The sequence below is a fragment of the Epinephelus fuscoguttatus genome, linkage group LG17, assembly GCF_011397635.1.
Source record: "Epinephelus fuscoguttatus linkage group LG17, E.fuscoguttatus.final_Chr_v1".
Lineage (NCBI taxonomy): Eukaryota > Metazoa > Chordata > Actinopteri > Perciformes > Serranidae > Epinephelus > Epinephelus fuscoguttatus.
Window position 1 is genome coordinate 24,855,778 of NC_064768.1, and position 20,668 is coordinate 24,876,445.

The 20,668-nt window shown below is 41.2% G+C and overlaps 2 protein-coding genes across 2 annotated transcripts in view; both read left to right on the forward strand.

The window, feature by feature from the left end:
* The window catches only part of fam91a1 (family with sequence similarity 91 member A1), a 34,157-nt gene extending 23,459 nt beyond the window's left edge, over positions 1-10,698 (forward strand). Inside the window, exons 17-24 of the mRNA XM_049603318.1 lie at positions 441-575; positions 1,977-2,090; positions 2,268-2,340; positions 4,092-4,238; positions 4,641-4,742; positions 4,910-5,033; positions 5,155-5,224; positions 8,350-10,698. Of these exons, the coding sequence (XP_049459275.1) occupies positions 441-575; positions 1,977-2,090; positions 2,268-2,340; positions 4,092-4,238; positions 4,641-4,742; positions 4,910-5,033; positions 5,155-5,224; positions 8,350-8,535 (951 nt within the window). The 3' untranslated portion in view covers positions 8,536-10,698. The remainder of the gene's footprint in view (positions 1-440; positions 576-1,976; positions 2,091-2,267; positions 2,341-4,091; positions 4,239-4,640; positions 4,743-4,909; positions 5,034-5,154; positions 5,225-8,349) is intronic.
* Positions 10,699-15,052: 4,354 nt separating this feature from the next.
* Positions 15,053-16,914, forward strand: lratd2a (LRAT domain containing 2a). Its single transcript, XM_049603321.1, has one exon. The coding sequence runs from the start codon at positions 15,546-15,548 to the stop codon at positions 16,368-16,370; it is 825 nt and encodes a 274-aa protein (XP_049459278.1). The 5' UTR covers positions 15,053-15,545; the 3' UTR covers positions 16,371-16,914.
* Positions 16,915-20,668: the final 3,754 nt, after the last annotated feature.

Here is a 20,668-nt window from a genome sequence, read left to right on the forward strand (position 1 = left end):
GCACTCAGCCTGCAGTTGCCCCGAACAACAAGGCTACACAAAGAGAGAGGGAGGAAGGGAGGCAAGGCTCATGAGTAATTCCTCTGCCTGGCCACACTCCAGCTTTCTAGCTGAGCTCAGAGAGACGGAGGGAAAGAAGTTAAACTCTTGTTGTGCCATTCACGCTGCTGTTTATTCTCACACTGCTGCGACTCAGTGAAGTGGAATTCAATGAATTCCTTTCTTTGTTTTCTGCTCACATCTCTAATAGCAGCTTCAAATTCTGCTTTTCCAACAGTGGAACAACACAGACACAATTATTCTCCTTTGTCTCTGTTACTTTTTTTGTTTATTTGAAATATGTGTAAGAAATGAAACTCTCTTAGGATGTGTGCACATGTATATGCATTAGTTCTGCTCCTGTGAACTTACACAGTGTACATGTTTGTTTCTCCCTGCAGCACATTGGCCCGGCCATCCCTGAGGTGAGCTCCATCTGGTTCAAGCTATACCTGTACAATGTGACCGGCCAAGGCCCGCCGTCTCTGCTGCTTTCCAAAGGATCCCGGCTCCGCAAACTGCCAGACATATTCCAGGTTTGTCCAAACTAATAATTAATCAGGTAGGAAGGTTAAACAAGAGCAGGTACACAGCTGAAAAGTAAATGTGTGCTGATACAGATACTGTCTGAGCTGAAGAAACCTGTCAGATAACAACAGCCCCACATGTGATAAGAAAAGCCTGAACAAAGGTGTGGTTGGACAGTGTCACTTTCATAAGGATTCATGTCCTTTAACATTTTGACCTTGCCATTTTCCATGGTAATGGTAAGATTCAAGACTGTTTCCTTCGTCCCAGTCGACCTTCATTTCTTAACCTGGCATATCACATTTACAACCATACCACAGCGTGCACCTGCATTTCCTCCCTCCAAGGCTTCCTGATGGTCTTGGAATTTTTAAACTATCCTGGGAATGTGAGACAGGGAACAAAAGAGAATCTGATGGAGTTAATTCTCAAGGGAGCACAGGTAATATCATGGAAATGGGTCACTTTATTGGAACATAGCAGCGTATATTTTTCTACTTGTCGTGTGCTTGTCATTGTATTCCATTTAAAACTGTATTTATAACCAAAAAACTGTCACTATATTCAAACAGCATGAAATGAAACACTCTACTAGCTTGTAGTGCTTCCAATGGCCTTACCGCATTTAAACAAAAATAACAACGTTGCTCATCAACTGCGGTCAAACTGTCAAACTGGGCAACGCTGATCAAAGATTCTGCATTGCCTATCTGTCACTTCAACTGTTTTCAGAAACATATTTTAGTGTACTGCTTAGCTGTTTAGCTAAACAGTACACATTTTTCGTAGCTTCATCTTGGATGAGTGCTGCTCACAGTCTGGCACCTGGTCTCTACCTTTTTATAAAGTCCCAACCTCACTTGCGCGCTGCACCCAGGAAAGTCTGGAACACAGCAAAATTAAAATAAAATAAGAAAATGCAGGTAGGGGGCAGAGTCTCTACAGTTAAACACAAACACCTCTAGTGGGTCATAAGTGATAATTGAAAGGGATTACTCAGGTTTTTTAGGAAAATCCTGCATAGTATACCTTTAACTGTGGGATTTACTCCTTAGTTACTTTGAGAGTGGAAACTAGAAAAGAATAAAACAATCAGTTAATGGTTAACATAGTGAAAGGTTGAGAAGTTGAGTGAGTGTGGAATGATGCTTCCTCTCTTTCAACTGAGATTATGTATGTTTGTTATCGTTTCTAGAGGACAGAGGTACTAAAGCATTTCCCTCTACCTTGTGTCAAGAGTCTTTGAAGTTTTATATTACATTAAATACATTCTTTCATTATTTATCACTCCTCAGTGGGGTGAGTGGTGAGCTGTTGTACTCCCATGATGCCTCGCACCTTTGCGCCACAGTTTCAGTGATCAGCGACTGTGGAAAAATCCTTTCCTTGACCTGTTTTTCTCTGTCCAGACCTACGACAGGTTGTTGATCACCTCCTGGGGTCATGACCCTGGAGTCGTGCCTACGTCCAATGTGCTTACCATGCTCAACGATGCCCTCACACACTCTGCTGTACTAATCCAGGTGAACACACACATTAAGTTGCCTTTGTTTTTGGCTCAGTCGCTTGAAATTTAACTTGTGAATATTGCATTGTCTAACGTTATGTATTTACTCTCTGTGTTTTCAGTAATAACATATGTGGTGCCACCGTGTGGATATATAAACTGTACTGTATGTGCGTGTGTGTGTCACCATCAGGGTCACGGTATACACGGCCATGGAGAAACGGTTCACATCCCGTTCCCCTTTGATGTAGAAGATCTGAAAGGAGGTGAGTTCTTGTATGTGGATAACATCAGTGAGAAGTTCTTGTGACCTCATGTGACAAATGAAGTCAAAGTAATTCAGTGCAAGTCCTAAAGCTTTATTTATTTACAAGGTCTTATGAGTAACATTCATTCATTCATCTTCTAACCGCTTCATCCTCTTGAGGGTTGCGGGGGGGCTGGAGCCTATCCCAGCTGACATCGGGCGAGAGGCAGGGTACACCCTGGACAGGTTGCCAGACTATCGCAGGGCTGACACATAGAGACAGACAACCATTCACGCTCACATTCACACCTACGGACAATTTAGAGTTACCAATTAACCTAGTCCCCAATCTGCATGTCTTTGGACTGTGGGAGGAAGCCGGAGTGCCCGGAGAGAACCCACGCTGACACGCCCGGGATCGAACCGGCAACCCTCTTGCTGTGAGGCGAGAGTGCTAACCACCACACCACCGTGCCGCCCTGATGAGTAACATAAGAACATAACATAAAAATAAAAGGTCTCAAAACCACTGAATGAAAATCAGTATAAGCTATCTTAAAAAGGAATGGCAGACTTTGTCATTCACCTTTTATTGCTGTTCGCATTCCTTGACTTCACGGTCAGGAAGGTAAAGCCATATTTTTCTTGGGCAAACACCAGGATTAATTTATTAACAGATAATATAATAACACTCATAATATCAATATTGGTGTTCTGTCACTGCCATTTTGAGCGTAAATGATTAACACAACCTCAGTCAAGCTGCGCTCCTTTCTCTGGTGACTCAAATATTCAGTTTTTGGCTTTGAGGGTTTTAACTCATCAAACATCATAAAAAGGATTTGAATCCCCTCAAATCCTTCTCTTGTGAATTTGTGTGTGAAGCTTAGCAATAACACTCATCCCCTCTAATACATGTGCTGTCACAATATTACACCCTGTGGAGAAACAGATTTTACATGAATGAAGTGTCACACAGATATTAAAGGGATAGTTCAGATTTTTAGAGGTGGGGTTTCATGAGGTACTTATCTGTAGTCAGTGTGTTACCTACAGTAGATGGCGGTCGGCACATCGTCAGTTTGGAGATGCAGGCAAGAGTATTAACACAGTAACTAAGCAATATTCTGCTGTGGACGGGTTTGACAGCAAAAAACATAATATTAGTTTAAGTGTACACTATATTTAGAATATTTTCACTGCTTTCCGACAGCCCTTTCTGACGGGGATCTGAAGCTGTTATCTGTGCTCTCTTGAAAGCCACCAGCCTCTATTGACAAAACAGTAATTTTACCTCGCAGAACACAGGAGTTGCTGGTCTACTGCTGCCTCGATTAGTTACTTTGTTTGTGTTACTGTGTGCCTTTGTAGAGTCCAAACTAGCCATTTAAAACACCAAAGAGACACAAACAAACTAACCAATCGAGGCAGCAGCAACCTGTCATTAGTCTGATTGAAAAATGAAAGCGAATGGATAATAGTCAGACAGGTTAACTGAGTCGCTCTGTCATATGTCTATAACTTAGAACCTAAATGATAAATTATGGGTAACTTTTACTCCTCTGTGTCACCGCCAATGTTTTTTTCTTCCTCTGCATTTGCTGTTAGTGTTTTATTTTGATGTTTCAAGAAAACCTACGGCATACAACTCCACTCACAAAACCAGGCTCTTCCTTTTATAGAAGTATCGACAGAGTCCTGTTCATCAGTTTGAGTGCTGCACTTGAAGCATCGCTCCCACTCTTTGTGTCGTCTCTCTTTCCTGTGCAGAGTTCTCCTACTCAAACATGTGCGTGCACAAAGCGCTGCTGAAGCTGAGGGAGCACGTGGACCTGGAGCATCAGTGCGGCTACATCACCATGCTCAACTCTAACAACAGGCACCGTCGCAGGGCCAGCGACAGCACCGAGTGCAGAGGTAGGGCACGCTCTTTTTTTTTTTTCCACTGTGTGCCTATGCAGATGTTTGTATGTGAGAGACAAGACATATAGTTGAATTAGCAACAATGTCCTGTGGCACTGCTGGTGCAAATTAGATAAAGATTGCTCACAGTCCAGTTTAATTATTCTGTTTGTCCGCATAATTGTGCCCCTGATTGTGATAGCCTTTGCTAATGGACATGGATCGAACAGTGTTAGCCTTTACCTTGAGATTTACTGATCGAATGTTGCTGACATGAGTGATCACATATTTTGTTTAACATAGACGTTAATGCACACATCTGTTTTTAGTTGACTGAAGAAGTTGTGTGTGAAATGTAGCTGTGAAACAACTTTTCTGTGCCGTAATGCTGATGGAGATTTGTTGCTTTTCTTGCAGGGGACACCCATCTAGGTGGAGGCCTGGACACTAATGGCAGCACTGAGTCCTTTGAGCTTGTGACAGAAGAAAACAACGGGGATGGCAAAGTAAAGACAGACAGTGAGTCAATTGTTTTCTATATATTTATCTCTTTTTCTCCTAGAATACCTTAAGGTAACTTAATCAGATGTTTGAGGGTTGAAAGAGGTGTTTATGGTGGTGTGTCTCATATTGTAACGTATCATCATCACCTGTCCTCCTCTCCCTCACCAATCCCTTTCTTTCAGCCCTTTCATCTGAAGATGAGTGGGTCCCTCTTGAGCTGTGCTTCGGCATGCCCCTCTTCAGCTCCGAGCTCAACCGCAAAGTGTGTCGAAAAATCGCCTCGCACAAACTCTGCAGCAATGAAAGGTACAAAAGAAAAACCTCACCCAGCATGCTCAAAGTTTTCACTTTAAAAAAAAAGAAGCATTGAGAAAAGTGTAAAGATGTGTTGTTGCTGCGCTAGACTTGAGCTTTGTTGTTGTTTCAGCCTTCAAGAGCTTCTTCACTCGAGCCGAAAGCTATCGCTGAAGGTGTTGAGCTTTGTTCAGTCATTCCAGGTAACGACACTCCACTGCTGCTGCTGCTCTGCTCACTTTGCAAATGTCTCCTCAGGTTGCCACTTGAGAATATTTGCAGAAAGGAACAGAAAAGAAAATGTGGAGTAAAAATATCAGCATTCAGGAAAGAGTCTCTTGAAATAATCAAAGACTGATTAATAATTTATAAACGTATCTAGTAGAATTGTTGGTTTAATTTGGCGTAGATGCAAGAATCTCTTCAGTAGAGCACTGTGAGAGAGAAGAAAGGATATTACACACAGCTATTACACAGCGTGAAATAAAATGTGTGGCAAAACCATAAATTTATTATCTGTACATAATGAGATATTTCACACACATCACATGAGAAAACACTGTGATTAAATATTTCAGCTTGAATAACAGGCTTAGAGAATAAATATGAGCAGCACTATGGTGTATTTTAATCTTGAGATAATGAGATAATTAAGTGATAATTTTAAAATAGCAGATGCAAAACAATTACCAACCACCATGACTGCTCTCTGGAGCTATTTCATAAAACCTTTAGTTTTGAATCAGTAATGATTGAATAATATAGTATACTAATCTGGCACCAATCAGTTAAAGGTTCACTGTGTGGGATTTAGGGGGAGATATTGGATGAAATGGATCCTGTCCTTCATCCTGAACACTGAACACTGAAAGAATTTAGCTGAGGGAAGTTTCAGCTGTTTGCAATCTGCCATCGTCACCCCTAGATGCCACTAAATCCCCCTGAATCTTACACGCTGTTTCTTTAATCTTTATTCAGTAGGTATTTCGATGCTACACATTTCATATATCACATCCATAAAGATAATTTATCATTAGATGACCCACAGTCAGTTTGAGAATAGTCTTCAAACTAAAGGTGAATATAACAATTAAAGTCTTGTTTGATTTATCAAGTTTTTCATATTGTTTTACTGAAGGTGAAAGACAAAGCCCATAACACACCAGTCATAAAGTAGTGGGTTTTGTAAATACCCTGACATCACCAGACCAAATTGCAAATGCAGTTTTCTGCCAAAGCAAATAAAACTTGAGCTCATGGATTCGTCTGGTTCCCAGGCTACATTTGTACTTGTTGTGTCCTGGAAGTCGAAGCAGAAACGAAAGAAGGACACGGGAGGAAACAAACAAACAAACAAAACAAAAAATGCAAGGAAATTATTATAGTTGAAATTGAGTGCCGTAACACAGGGTTATGTGTGAGTGGAGTCGAGATTGAAATGAGGTGTTCTGTTGATTTGCAAATGTTTTGGTTTGTCGTGTCACCCTGCGAGGATGTGTGTGAGGGCGAGGAAAGGGAGAAGAGAAAAACAAGACGATTGGGTAGAGCGGAAAATTTAATAGAAAAACAATTTAATAGGAAGGGGAAGGACATGGTGAATATGTAGTTTTAATTTAACATTTGAACATGGGATCTCTTTTGTGTCACAAAACTTCCTGATGTAACTGAGCCTCTTCAGCCTTTCTGTAGATTTTATAAACAATGTTTTGATGCATTCTTCACCCACAAAATCATTTGCATATCTATATATATAAACACTCTCTCCGTGTTAAGATGAATTTGTGAAGAGGTGTTATTTTTGACCAAGCACTGTCTGTAGATCAACACATCAGCCAGATATCATGATCATGCTTCTCTGAACTTAGGAAAATTGCCAAATTAAGATCATTGACCAAGGCAGAATTAGAAATGATAATTCATGCTTTCATCAGTTCCCGCTTAGACTTCTCTAACGCACTCTTCACTCTCATGAACGCATCATCCATTAACCGCCTCCAAACTATCCAAAATGCAGCTGCCCGCCTTCTCACCAAAACCAACAGAAGATCCCATATTACTCCAAGCCAAGCCCCTGACTATGTATGTAGCCTTCTCCAACTCTGTAGCACCAATCGGACACTCAGATCCTCAGAACAGTTACTTCTGTCAGTCCCTTGCACTCACTTTGTGACTCATGGTGATCGTGCTTTCCAGACTATAGCGCCTAAATTGTGGAATGCCCTCCCCTTTTCTTTGAGATCAGCAGCGTCATATGACACATTTAGAAAACATCTTAAAACTTTTTTATTCAGGCAAGCTTTTAGTAACTTATTCTACATTACTATGTGTTTTTATGACACATTATTGTGTGTTATAACTGTCTGTGATCTCTACGATGTGACTGTTTTATTGCTTGCTTCAAGTATTTTATGTTTTTGTTTTTATATGTTTTTATATGTTATTGTTTTGTAACTATCTGCTTGCCTTGTTCTTTTTTATTGGAAAGCACTTTGTTACTTAGTTGTCTGTGAAAGATGCTCTACAAATAAACTTTACTTACTAGGAAAGCCTTGTTTGTCTCGCATACCTCCACGGTGAATCCAAAAACAGAAAAAAATTCTTAATGAACAGAAGTAAAGCAGGCCGAAGTTAACAACAGACAAAACAACAAAATGCATATGTTTGGGAAGTTCTGAGCATATAACCAGATAAATGAGACTTGGATTATACTGCAAGAGTTGTGTGAGAGTTTGTAAAGGGATGTTTCGACATAGTTTTGCTGATTTTGGATTCTTCGTTCACTGTGGAGATGTGTGAGAAAAAGTTTCAGGAGTTTTCTCCACAAATTCAACATAACACAGGGTGACTAACTGACATACAGATGATCATATTGTAAGTAAAATATTCATTTAAGTCACGATTTACTGACTGTTTATAAAAATGGACAGCACATCTCCACCTCCTCCCACTGTACAAAAAACGAAGTCAAAAAATCCTGCATACGGCCGCTGCCATCTTGTGCTCTCTTCGGTATCAAGTTCTGCCCATAACAATTGAGAGCAGCGCCATTGATCACGAGCACACCAATTGGCACACACAGCTGCCAGTCATGACGTCAGACCTTCTATTTGTAGCATCAAATAACTAATTTAAAAAAAAACTGATGAGAAAAATGAAAACTTGAACATACATCAGCGAGAAACCATTTTTGAGAAATAAATATTTTGACCTGTACTTTGAGTTTTCAGTCTGGCCCAACTTTTTGTGTCCCAGAGAAATGTATCCTTGTCCTACATATCATCCGCTCTACCTGGAGTTCTGATCTGTGACATTTGCCCTGTGTTGGCAGGACGGCGCCCAGCCCTCTGACCTGGACAGCGGCGTGTCGAACCCTCTCAGTCAGCCCCCGGCGGAGTCCGGTGTCCCCCTGCCCGCCCTTAACCTTCTCTTCAAGGACGGGCAGCTGAGGGAGTGGAGCGGGCGGGCCCCTCCTCCTCTGGACATCTCAGCTCTGCAGAAGGACCAACCTTCATAAGCCCCCTCCCCCTCCAAAAAACTTCCAGATTTGGTCAGGAGGCGAAACGTCATCTCATCGAATAGGACCACCCTCTCTCTGAGGAAAATGTTATTCAAGGTCCAGCTCTGCATCTTGTCTATCAGTATCATGGGAAAATTAGCCCCGCCAGCACTTCATTCACCTACTGTATGAGGAATCATCTTCTGACAGTGTTGCCAACACTAGTTTGACCCCTACCCTCCTCGCTGTTCCCCTCTGTGATTCCTCATATTCGTAGCAAGGCAGTGTTAACTGTTGGAGTGGTGCTATTATCACAGTATATAACAGTGATGCAGGTAAACAGCATATAACCTGGAAGACCATTTAACTGGACACACGCACGCTGTTCTCCACTGACTTCCCCTCCCACCCCACCCTTCAATCAATGGATATTCTGTGATCCTTCAGAGCGGAGTGTAAAGTGGTTATTAATTGTATAGATGTTCTTAAATCGACCCACAAAATAAACAAAGTGTTGAACAGACATCTTCAGGAATCATTTGACAATATGCATATTGTAGGACCAACTTTTTTGGACTCCAGACACAGACCCCGCTGCCTCCCTGTGTTGTCTCACGTTAGGTGATCTGATGCATGATACTGTTGCACAACTCGTACCATAAAAGAAATACTTTCCTCTTTACTTGTAATCAATATTGGGGGCATTTATTATTTGCACTGTGCGGGGTTTCTCTAGACCTGCAGATGAAGTAATGTCATGTAATTTCTTTTTTTAAAAAACATTGGATCCCTTGTAGTGCGCACATACAGTAGAGCTCACGTTCACCACAAGACAGTGTTTCCTCTTGGAAACCGACGGGGCATCAGAGAAACTGCAGCTTTTTTATTCTTTGTTATCTTTCTTTTTCAGTACACGAGAACACCAAAGACCGTTTTCTTTTCCTGTGTTTTTTTTTTTTTTTTTTAAATCTTATGCTTTATTGTCCTTCCTATTACTTTGCTGCCTTATCACTGTCAGCCAATCAGAAACTACCAGGTCTTTGATCAGATCTCCGGATTTGATTTGCTTATGTTTATTTGCCTTTATTTTTAGATTATACAAATGATTTATGCACATTTGAGTGTCTGTAACCAATAGAATCAACAGCATTGGGCAACAAACTACCACCCGTCACCCTGTTCAAGAATTCGACAAGATCAGCCAAGTGTACCTAATTGCATAGAACGGGAACAGTCAGGTCTGTGTGTTTGACCCAGGCCTGTTGCCACAGTTGCCTGCCAGTATCTCTCCCTGGATCAACTCCAGTTTGTGTGCAGTGCAGTGCGGTGCACTCTTGGCCGGCCCACCACACTCTCCAAGGGATTCTGTTTACACCATGTTTTGAAAAATGGGGTTTGTAGTCTAGAGAGGCGAAGGCAGCGTCGCTGTGAAGGCTGTCACAGACCCATGGGACAGAAATGCTAATGCTTTGCCCAGCGTTTCAGAGATATGATGGCCCAAAAAGTATCTGAAGTCTGTCATGAATTTTCAGTGTGGCTCCAAGAATATAGAGTATTTTTTATTGCATTTAGAGTGCTAACCTATTTTGTTGATTTTTATTTTTTATTTTATTTTGAAAGAATCTGCTTCCTGCAGCTTTGGACCCACTTGTGGTTGTTTCTAATAACGTGATGCTGACATAGAAGAAAAAAAGACTAACATGAGGTCCCGATGAAGCATGTTGACTGTAGAAACTGTTGTGTGTATGTTGTGTATGCGTGTGTATTGTACATCTCACTCTTGGTGTGTTTTCATACACGCCTATCTTTCACAATAAGACCCTGACCCCTACTCCTGCCTGTCTGTTATCTAGTTGCAGTGCTCAGTCACCCCCCCATCCTCCCCCAGGTACACATCCACCACAGTGTTTAAAAAAAAAAATGCTAGTTTTATATGTCAGCCTCTATTTTAGGAAATCTTTGTTGTAGCTTGTTTAATGGGATTGTGAATATCATTGAGTGAGTTAATAATAATGATGCTCTTGTAATTAAATGGGTTAAAAAAAAAGAAAGTGACATTCCTTCAACATGCCCTTCCTCCATCCTTGCTCCACCTCCCCTCTGCTCCAGATACATGTTATTATTACAAATAAATATGTAAAAAGTATATGAAAATATAAATAAATATGTAATAAGATCAAACTGTTTTTTTTTCCTCCGTGAAAATGTCTCTCTGTGTCGTTTTCCCCCGATCTCTACTTTGAGGTTTTGTATCACTGATTTCAGTCCCTACTGGCTCTGAATTGTAGCCAATCACATTACACGATATTAAGCCGTACTCGGTAGATGTTTTCCTAGCCAGGTGGAACAGATGGTGTGCAAGACGCAGCGGTCCGGATGCTCTGTCCATCTGCCTCAAGTATACACTTGTTCACCCATCCTTGTAGATTTAAATGAGCACTTAGCTGAAAAACAAAGTCTCATACATGGATGTAAATGCTTTTTAAAAAGCTATGAAAAACCCATATTTTTGGGAGCAAGATTAAGGTGTCAGTCTGTGGCTGGCTGTGCCCCCACCGGACAGGTGCAGCCCCGCCTAATTGACTATGTCTCCCAGGCCTCCATGCTCCAGTAATTTCCCAGCACCGCAAATTACAGTGTGTCACCGGGGGGCACCAGGGGCATAAACTGGGTCATGCCACCGGAGGATATGACGCTCCAAGAGGCGGTCAAATGGGCTGCATGTCACCACTCTAACAGTTCATTTCATTCCTAACACCCACAGCCCTGCACTGATGCTCGGGAAAGGTGTAATACATCTGCTGAATGCATCCTGCACATTTGTTATTTTTGACTTGCATCACATGCATTGTCAAACTGGGACTGCTGTGAGGCTTCAGGCTGAAATGGCAGAAAAGCTGTGAATAGAAAAAAAACTCTACACATACACAGTACATACTATACGTACTGTAGACCTGAGCCAAAGCTGAGGAAAGGCCAGCTATACCTGCCTCTCGAGCCCTGAGAGTGGCCAGTGTAGCTGAACACTGAATTCTTTTTTTTGTGCTTTATCATCGTTTCAAGTAAAACTGTAAGTGCAATATCTTAGATAATGTTCCTTTGAATTGTGTTGCATCATTATGGCGTCAGTTCATGCTGCAGCAGTTTATCTTTCTTAGTGTAGGCTGACATAGATGCCCACGTTTGTATTGAACCTAACTTATAAATAGTTACCTGTATTGCCAAAGGAGACAAAACTACAGCTATGCTAGCAGCTCAATGAGGCTGGACTTAAAAACAGACCCATTTTAAACTAAATGCTAAAATCAGTATGCTAAAATCGGAATACATCATGCTTTAGTTTAAAATAAGTTTTGTTTGTTGTTAATGTAATGTAACGTCATGTGATAGGCTTACTAGCACACTAGGTTGTAATTAAAATAAGTATTATTTTTGGTTTCACATGTGACATGGGAAATTCTGGAGTTTGTTTGACGCCATCCATCTCCCCCCAATCCCACCTGCTTTCTTGCTCTTTACACTACAACACTACACACTACTCTGAGCGTCAAAATAGGCCGCCGCCTGATGTGTCTCATACCGCTGCTAAAGGGTGCCTCAGTAGGTTGTTATCTGACACCAACGGCCCCTGACCAAGTGTTGGTATTTGACTAGTTGGGTTGACATATCATGGCGATACATTCAAGAGAGTCACTCAGGACCACTGATGGACTCGGGGGGGTGGGGGGTGGGGGGGGTCAGAGGGTGCGACCACCCCCCCTGGTGCCGCCTCGGTTGAAAACGCTGCGCTAAAGTGCCCTCTTGAGTGGCGAAAATGAGAGGATGTGCCCTATCAGCTGCCCTCTTGAATGATGAAAACGAGTGGATGTGCCCTTTTGGCTGCCCTCTTGTCCCCATATCATGCAGTAGGTGCCCTTTTTTCCTTTTCGCCCCTGCCCTTCAAACATCCTGAGTCCGTCACTGCTCAGGATCACAAATGTCAACCTGTGGTGGTGCAGGAGGAAAAGTGGGGGGTCACCAGAGTCATTAGGATACATCATCTGGGGATGATGAATGTCTGTACAAAATTTGGCGCAAACTGGTAGATGAGTTGAGCTAAAAATCTATAGCGGAATAAATAAAAAAATGATTCCAGTAGTTGTAAAACCTAACAGCTAAAGTTTCCATTTTAGAGCCGTTTGAAACCAAAATCTCTGATCAGGGATTCTTAAAAGTTTTGATAACTGAGTGCCATTTAAGGGAGCCAGCATAATGATATCACTTTTCTCTTAACTTTTTCATGACACTTTAATGACACAGCCTAACATATATACTTTATACAGTAGTATAGCCCACGTAACACTCATACATTCATTACATTCTAGTTTTCCACTTTTTAATACATTTTAAAGTAATAAAATAAAGAGCTGCAGTACACTGTAATACTAAAACTGGAGGTAACAATAATAGCAATTTGTTATGTTTATCTATGATAATTTGCTAATAATTATTTTTGGATGGCGATGTGTGATTGCCTTTTAGAGCACAGCAGTTTGTTTTTCTTTAAAATTTTTTAATCAATATATCAGGGAGGGGGAAATTTGGGGTACTTCTGAATATTTTGGGGAACGTGCCCCCCCCCCAGTATATATATTAATTTCTGCCATGCTCTGTCCTGACCTGAAAACCTATGAGGACATTTGATTTGAACCCTGTGACCTGGGTTTTATCCTACCAACAAGGGAAAACATTCAATCTGGATTAGTCAAAGTTGGAAATCACACAGTGTGATCCTGTGCAGCTCAAAGAAAGCTCAGTCTCTTAATTAACCTGATAGTCTTAAGGAGTGCTGCCCAAAAGCCTCCATGCTAATCTGCTGGGTCCACTGTGGCCAACGAGGCCATTCTGCCTGTTTAAACTAGATGACTGGATCAGAAGGAGACATTTTTTCTGTGGAGACACGTCCTCTATATCATATCTGCTATGCTGGATGACTTTGCAGTCAGTTTGTAATCGGTCCCTCCAGTGGGTAGGCTACTCAGCTCAGTGTTGGGGTCGAACTCAGGTTCACCTGCTCTTTTTTTTTAATTTGTGTCTCTGTCTGTCTCTCATTTTCACAGATGTGAACATTTGTTTCTATTTCCAGCCTGTCAAAAAGGCTCACACCCCACAGCATCTCTCCGTCTCTCACTGACAGTCATACCATTTCCAGGACAGGTGTTTTCACACGGAGGCTGCTGCAGCGTGTGCCATTTTTGGGGCATACTGAGCACATTCCCCTTGCCTGTGGGATACAGTGGTGAGAAAATAGCCCATAACTGCGAGCGAGTCTAGGCAGGCCACAAACCACTACAAACGTAATGGAGACATTATGGTCCCACCAGGAGATGGAGAGGGAGCAAATGACTGCGCAGCTTCAGTTCATTCAAGGACAGACAGGTGGTCGAAACAGTAAAATACCCGCAGATGTTGGACCCTCACCGTCCTCCTCACTGGGTTGTAATTTGAAAAAGGGGCCACATTCAGCTACTAAATCCAGGATGGAGGTCTGCTAACTCAGCATTTTTCTACATACTGACTTTGCAATCACAGAGCGATTTACAAAAAATAAAATCAGATAAAAGCAACATGAATAAATACATTAAAATGAAATAAAATGACTACATAAATCAATCAATATACAAAACAAAAGCAAAAGAGAAAACAATGACAAAACAAAAATAGATGAATAAATAACATAAAAATAATAAATTATATACAAAAAACACATAAAATAACATGGACGACACTAACTAAAATAGATGGATGAATAAAATAAAAATATTCAACTAAATATAATAATATCATATATAATATCATAATAAATCAATAAATAAGACAAAAAACAGTATATGATTAAATGACCACAAACAACTCAAAAAGATGGATAAATAAAATTTTAAAAAATCGATTAAATAAAAAAAGACCTCATAATAAATCAATAAATAAACCAAAAAATAACACATAAAAGGAATGACATTACCAAAATAGATGAATGATTAAAATAAAAATCTACATACTATAAAATACAATGAAAAGACCGTATAAATTAATCTATAAATAAAATGGAAAATAACCAACAAAATAGAGTTAAAAACTAACTAAGAAAATAAAATATAAAAATAACTAAAGAAAAAAGATTAAAAAATTGTAATTAAAAAAAAAACAAAACTAAAACTGGAAAACTGAAAAAAAAATATAGAAAACTAATTTACTATTTACTATACTACTATTTAACTATTTATTTAAATTAATTAAAAAAAAAATCCTAAATCATTTATTAATGTAAACCCTCAGTAAAAATATAGTCTGCATTATGAGAGTATTTAGAGAAAAGTAGCAGAAAATTTACTCCACACATCAAGTTTGGTATTTCATTTGAATTAAAGCCAAATAGAAAAAAAAGTTTGATGCTCAAAGCTGTTCAGACAAACGCACAACATCTTTAAGTCTTGTTCCAGAGTTAAGGAGCGGATATAAAAGCTGCGGTGATGAAATTACGCGCACTTCCGCTTTAAACGCAGGGCTGTGTGTAGCTGGAGAGAGTCGCTGTGGCGATGCCGAGCCCCAGATCAGCCGGACGGATCTCTGCTGCACACGCAGTGTATGCGCCGTCAGCACAGAGGACTACTTCACCTACGGTGTAGACAAACACACGGGCAGCTCTGTGTATCGAGGATTTGGATTTTAACTCTCATTGCTGTGACGGAACTTTACGCAGGGAAACAGCAGGTGAGTCTAGGAAGCTACACCTGACGAATAATTCTCCAAACCAGTTTCTATTCTCCTCCCAACTCCACTTGTTGATGGGGCACTAACAGGCTATCCCAGCTGTCACACCACGGAGATATTCTTATGCGTAATTTGGATAAAAACCCTGTCGGACGGCAGGGAGAAGGAAGTTTGAGCCTGTGAGGTTTTGTGGCAGATGGTGGTGATGTTTGGCGAGCGGTAACAGCGCTCGGCATCAGATCGTATTACACAGGCTGCTACCTGAGGTGAGGAGCGGCATGGGGAACCAGATGGACAAGCTGTCACATTTAAGTTACGCAGAAGTTCCCACAGTGGACCCGAACGGAGTGGACACGGAGGACGGTCCACGGATTGGCGTCTCGTACATCTTTTCAAACGACGACGACGAGCTGGAGGATGGCTGCGCGGTCGATGGCACCGATAAGGACCCGAATCAGGAAGAGAAACAATACGACCAGCGCGACGAGGTGGAGTGCGCCGTCTATAACAGAGATGAATGCATTTACGAGAAGAGCGTCAAGTCTGCCAGCCTGGAGGTTTACTCCCCGGAGAATCTACTCAACAAATGCAAAGCGGGGGACCTGGTGGAGTTTGTGGCAACGGGTCAGTTCCCGCACTGGGCTGTGTACGTGGGAGACTTCCAGGTGGTGCACCTGCACAGAGCTGAGGTGAAAAACAGCTTTTTGACAGACGCCAGTCAGGGAAGGAGGTGTAGGATTGTGAACGACTTGTACAAATTCAAAGCTCTGGGTCCGGACGTGGTGGTGCAGAACGCGATGGAGCAAGTGGGCTTAAAGGACCGAGAGCTGAGCTGGAGGAACTCCGAGTGCTTTGCCGCCTGGTGCAGGTTCGGCAAGAGGGAGTTCAAAATGGGCGGGGAGATACGGATAGGCAAGCAGCCCTACAGGTTGAAAATCTTCATGTCGGACAAACACTCGCACGTGTTGGAGTTTCAGAGTTTGGAGGACATGATCATGGAGAAGAGGAGGAACGATCACCTGGGCAGGACAGCCGTGTTGCAGGAGCTGGCCACTCACTTCAGCAGCGTGGAGGAGATAAAAAGTGAGCCAGGCGCAGACTGATGGCTGCCCTTTGGATGCTCTGCAGAATAATTGCTTTGCAAGTAGAGTAGCCTTTACCAAACATGAACTGTCACACCCTGCTTTAATCTATAGCAAGCCTTCTCCTTCTTTTTATTTCTAACTGGAGCACACATGTCATCATTTCTACTTGGACATTGCCATTTTAAATGTGTAACACAATGTCAATGCCTTAAAGCCACAGCCATCCTCAGATGCTAAATGGCCTTAGCAATTATGAATTCAATTATCTGGGAGGAATTAAATTGATTAAATTAGCTGTTTGTAGCTCTGACAGCCCCTCCACACAGAATGTATAGTTTTATACAGAGCTTTACACACCAGACTGTCCCGTTCCTGTAAGTAGACTGAATGTTTCTCTATTCATAGTGTGTCCTGTTACTTGATCCTTGTGTGGTTTAACTTCATCCCTCAGCTCGCCCAGACAGCGTAGTGTCAGAGCTGCTCACTGAATACAAGAAGGATCCTTTCTGCCTTTGAGGGTAATTCTCACACCAGCACATGTCGACATGTCGGGGGGGGGGGGGGGGGGATGTTGTGGAGCTAGTCTTGTGTCACACTGATCAAAGTCTGTCTTGACTGTACCCAAAGCTCAAGTAAACCATGACACCTGGTCTCTTTTTGAAACGAGTCTTCTGTCATATTGTTTTATTGACACGCACAAGAATAATGTTTAATTTGTGTTCAGCCAATTAACACCAATAATGTGTGCCGTCCTGTCATCTTCATGTCATCTTTAAGTGTTTCTTAGAAATGAGTGAAATCCATTAGTGTTGGATTGGACCGGTTAATTGTTGGACCCGCTGCAGAAGACTTGTTTTATACATCGTTGTCAGAAAATCAGAATTTTATTTTTCTCTCTATTGACAGCTTCTTCATTAAAGATCAGAGTTAACTCAGCTAATGTTAAATAAATAACTTTAATGTTCAGTATTTATAAGTCAAGCCATTTCCTTTGTTTAATGAAGCGTGGTTTTACCCCAAATTTTAAGATATCTCTAGGAGACAGAACAAGATTTTGGTATCAGAAGTGTTCTGGTTTTGACCAATCACGTTTGAATGGCAGGTCTCTATGGAGAGGTGGAACACATTGGCTGAAACGCAGTCTTGGAAGTCATAGGCTATCGTCTGATTTCTGCTTAGAGAGATTAGCTATGACCGCCATATGGAAGAGAAAGTCTTGGCTTAGATATTAACCTGCTACACTGGATCAGCCCAAAATACTGGCCCTAAAATTTTACATCAGAAAAGTCTGTATGACTTTGAGTAACTGGCGGGTAGATTTGTTTTTTATTTGTCCAACTTTTGCCAAAGAGACAAACCAGTTTCACCAACTGAGTTATTAGATGAGGTTAATGGTTTATAGCGAACTAGCTTGAGGTTTAATCCTGCTATTTTTCGTCTCACAGTGTTGACACACTTTTAACTGAGGTACACCAGCGTGACCTGTGCTACAGAGCGAGTCTGTTAATTCCAAAACTGAAACGTAATCAACAACTATTTTGAAATTGGCTAATTGTGTTGACCACATTAAGCAAAAAGTTCTCTCACTCCGACCTCGTCACATATCGACGAGATACGAAATGCAAGGTACCCTGCGTTGTGTGTTGGTTGTTGACTTTCTGGGATACTGTGTAAACTTCAGCAGGTTATGCGCATTGTCTGTTTTCAAAATACACTTCCATTTTCACAGGAAATGTACAGTTTGCATACAGTCTCTTTCAAACAGCGCCGCAAATAGACATTTTTTTTCGTTCAACAACAAATGCACGTGGTTGGGTTTAGGAAAAAAGTACCGGGTCTGGCTTTACAATCGCACAGGAAGTGAACACTGGCCTCCCGGGTGAAAGTCAGTGGTTCTTTGACCACCTACTCTCGCGGTGTTTGTCGTTATTGTCCCACCACCAACAGTGCGAGCATTTCACTCGCATTTGCAACTAAAAATAGGTGTGTGCAAACTGTAAAAAATATTTAGGGGCACTTGTGCGCATAAAAAAATCAGCCGAAGCAGCCTATATTTTTGTCAATAAAAAAATATGATAATCTAACCACAAATGTTGGAGGAACTCCAGCTGCCTTCCCTCTTCCCTCTTCCCCGTGTGACATGGTTATAGGCGGTTTTCCAAGCCACTGTCGGCACAATGAATATAAGTCCCACTGCCGGCAGGGTGGAAATAAGTCAAAGTGTGGAGGAGACGGACGGGGTTAAGCGGTGGACCTCTGGGTAAGCCTGCTCTGTTCTTCCCGCAGTTAGGGACCGTTCCTCACGGCCAGGCTGTTGGCAAGGTGGAACTAAGTCCTGCAGAGTTTCAGAGGACCTGGAGAATGTTTTAGGATAGTAATAAGTAAGGGATAATGTAGAGCGAGCCGGTCACTATAGAGAAATAAACCCCGACAGGGTGATGCAGGACCTGCATCACCCTGAAGGGGTTTATTTCTCTATAGTGACCGGCTCGCTCTACATTATCCCGCTTATTACACGGCTACTCACTAAAGAAATCAAAAGTTTGACATCAAATGCTTATCTAAATATGATTTTATTGATTTACAAAAGTTTTCATTGCATCCGCTTGAAAAAATAGTCCGTTCCTTTCTACGGTTGAAACAGTAACGGAAAGCAACGGTAACTCTGAAGCGAAGATTAGCTTATTTGTAATTCACATTAAACTGAACGTTTCCATTGATTGTGACGTGGGACAAGGTGAATGGGGCGTCCTTGGGAATATTGATGCTGACGTCTCTGTCCTCATTCATGTCCATATTTCCTCCCTGCTGTGGCCCTGCAGCTGACATACCTAGAAACATCGCCCGAATCGATCAGAAGCGTCCTTAACAACGGTCTGCTATTCATAGCAACGGTCTGCTATTCAGAAATAACAGACCGTAGAATGTTGTAATTGACCAATCAGGATCGAGCATTTGACAATGCCGTGTAATAACATTATATAAGATAATCATATTGCAAAGATAATATATATATATATATATATATATATATATATATATATATATATATATAAGATAATAACATTAAAGACAAAATTAAATTGCAATACTTTTTCAAAACTTCATGATTTTACCTTTCTGTATACAAATTCATCAAATAATTTTGCTTGTAAATGTCTATTTGCATCACGTTTATCACGGAAAACACATTATTTGATCAATTTACATTGTGCCCCTGAAGTTCTTTGTGTGCTCCTTACTTTTTCAACTTAGGAGCACATGTGCTCCTTGGGAAAAAAGTTAGCATCAAGCCCTGCACCATGTTTCCTCCCGACGCTGCCAGGCGCTGTTAAACAATAATGGCGACCAGCTGCATATCATGCTGACGTGAAAGGACAGCTTTTTATGTTGATGTCTGATGCTGGAAGTTTCTGACCAAGCGTGCGACAGGGTTCGATTCTCTTGTGGGATGATTTACTATTTTTGTCATTTTTTGTTTTGTTCTTGTTAAATGGATGTCTTTGGGGTTTTTGATGTTGGATAGCAAAACATGATATTTTAAGAATGTCACTTTGGATTCTGACAAACTATGATGGGTGTGGTTTTTTTCACTATTTCCAGACATTTTATAGCCAAACTAAATTAATTAAACAAATAACTGATAATGAAAATAATCAAGCTCTACCATCACTAATGTACAGTGAAAAACTGTGGTGACTCAAGGGGCCAACAGCTGACAAACTGTATTAAAACCATAAAGGGGGCCTAAAGCAATATTCCTCCAGGGACGCATCATTCTTAGCTGCAGCCCTGCCGACATCCAAGAAATTACTGCAGTCAATTGAAATTGACAAGTAACACAAGGAAAAATAAACCGCTGATTTAACAGATGGAGTGATTGTATTAAAAACTTCTTACAGAATGACACGCTCCTCCGTGATTAACTACAGTGAATATTTGCAGCAGTTTTAGACCATCTGCCACCGTCACTATTAAACTAGGAGCGACCATTATATCAATAAACTGAATTTGTTGTTTCATATAAATTCCACTGCATAATTTTTGTAGGATTCCAGACAGTGGTTAGTTTTCACTGCAGCCCTGAAGAACACGAGGGAACATTGTTGTACAGTGCGGTTTTAACAGCCTCAGTGTGAGGAAACGACATTGCATCATTGTAAAGAGTGCTCATTGTGCCCTGATGATGGCAGTGATAAGCTTATTTAGTTATAGTTTTAGAAGACACAACTATCTGTAATTTTTTCACCAGTAATTCTCTCACATCAGGAACTGCTAATTTTAATGATTGTTTGTTTTTCTCATATTATTTTACT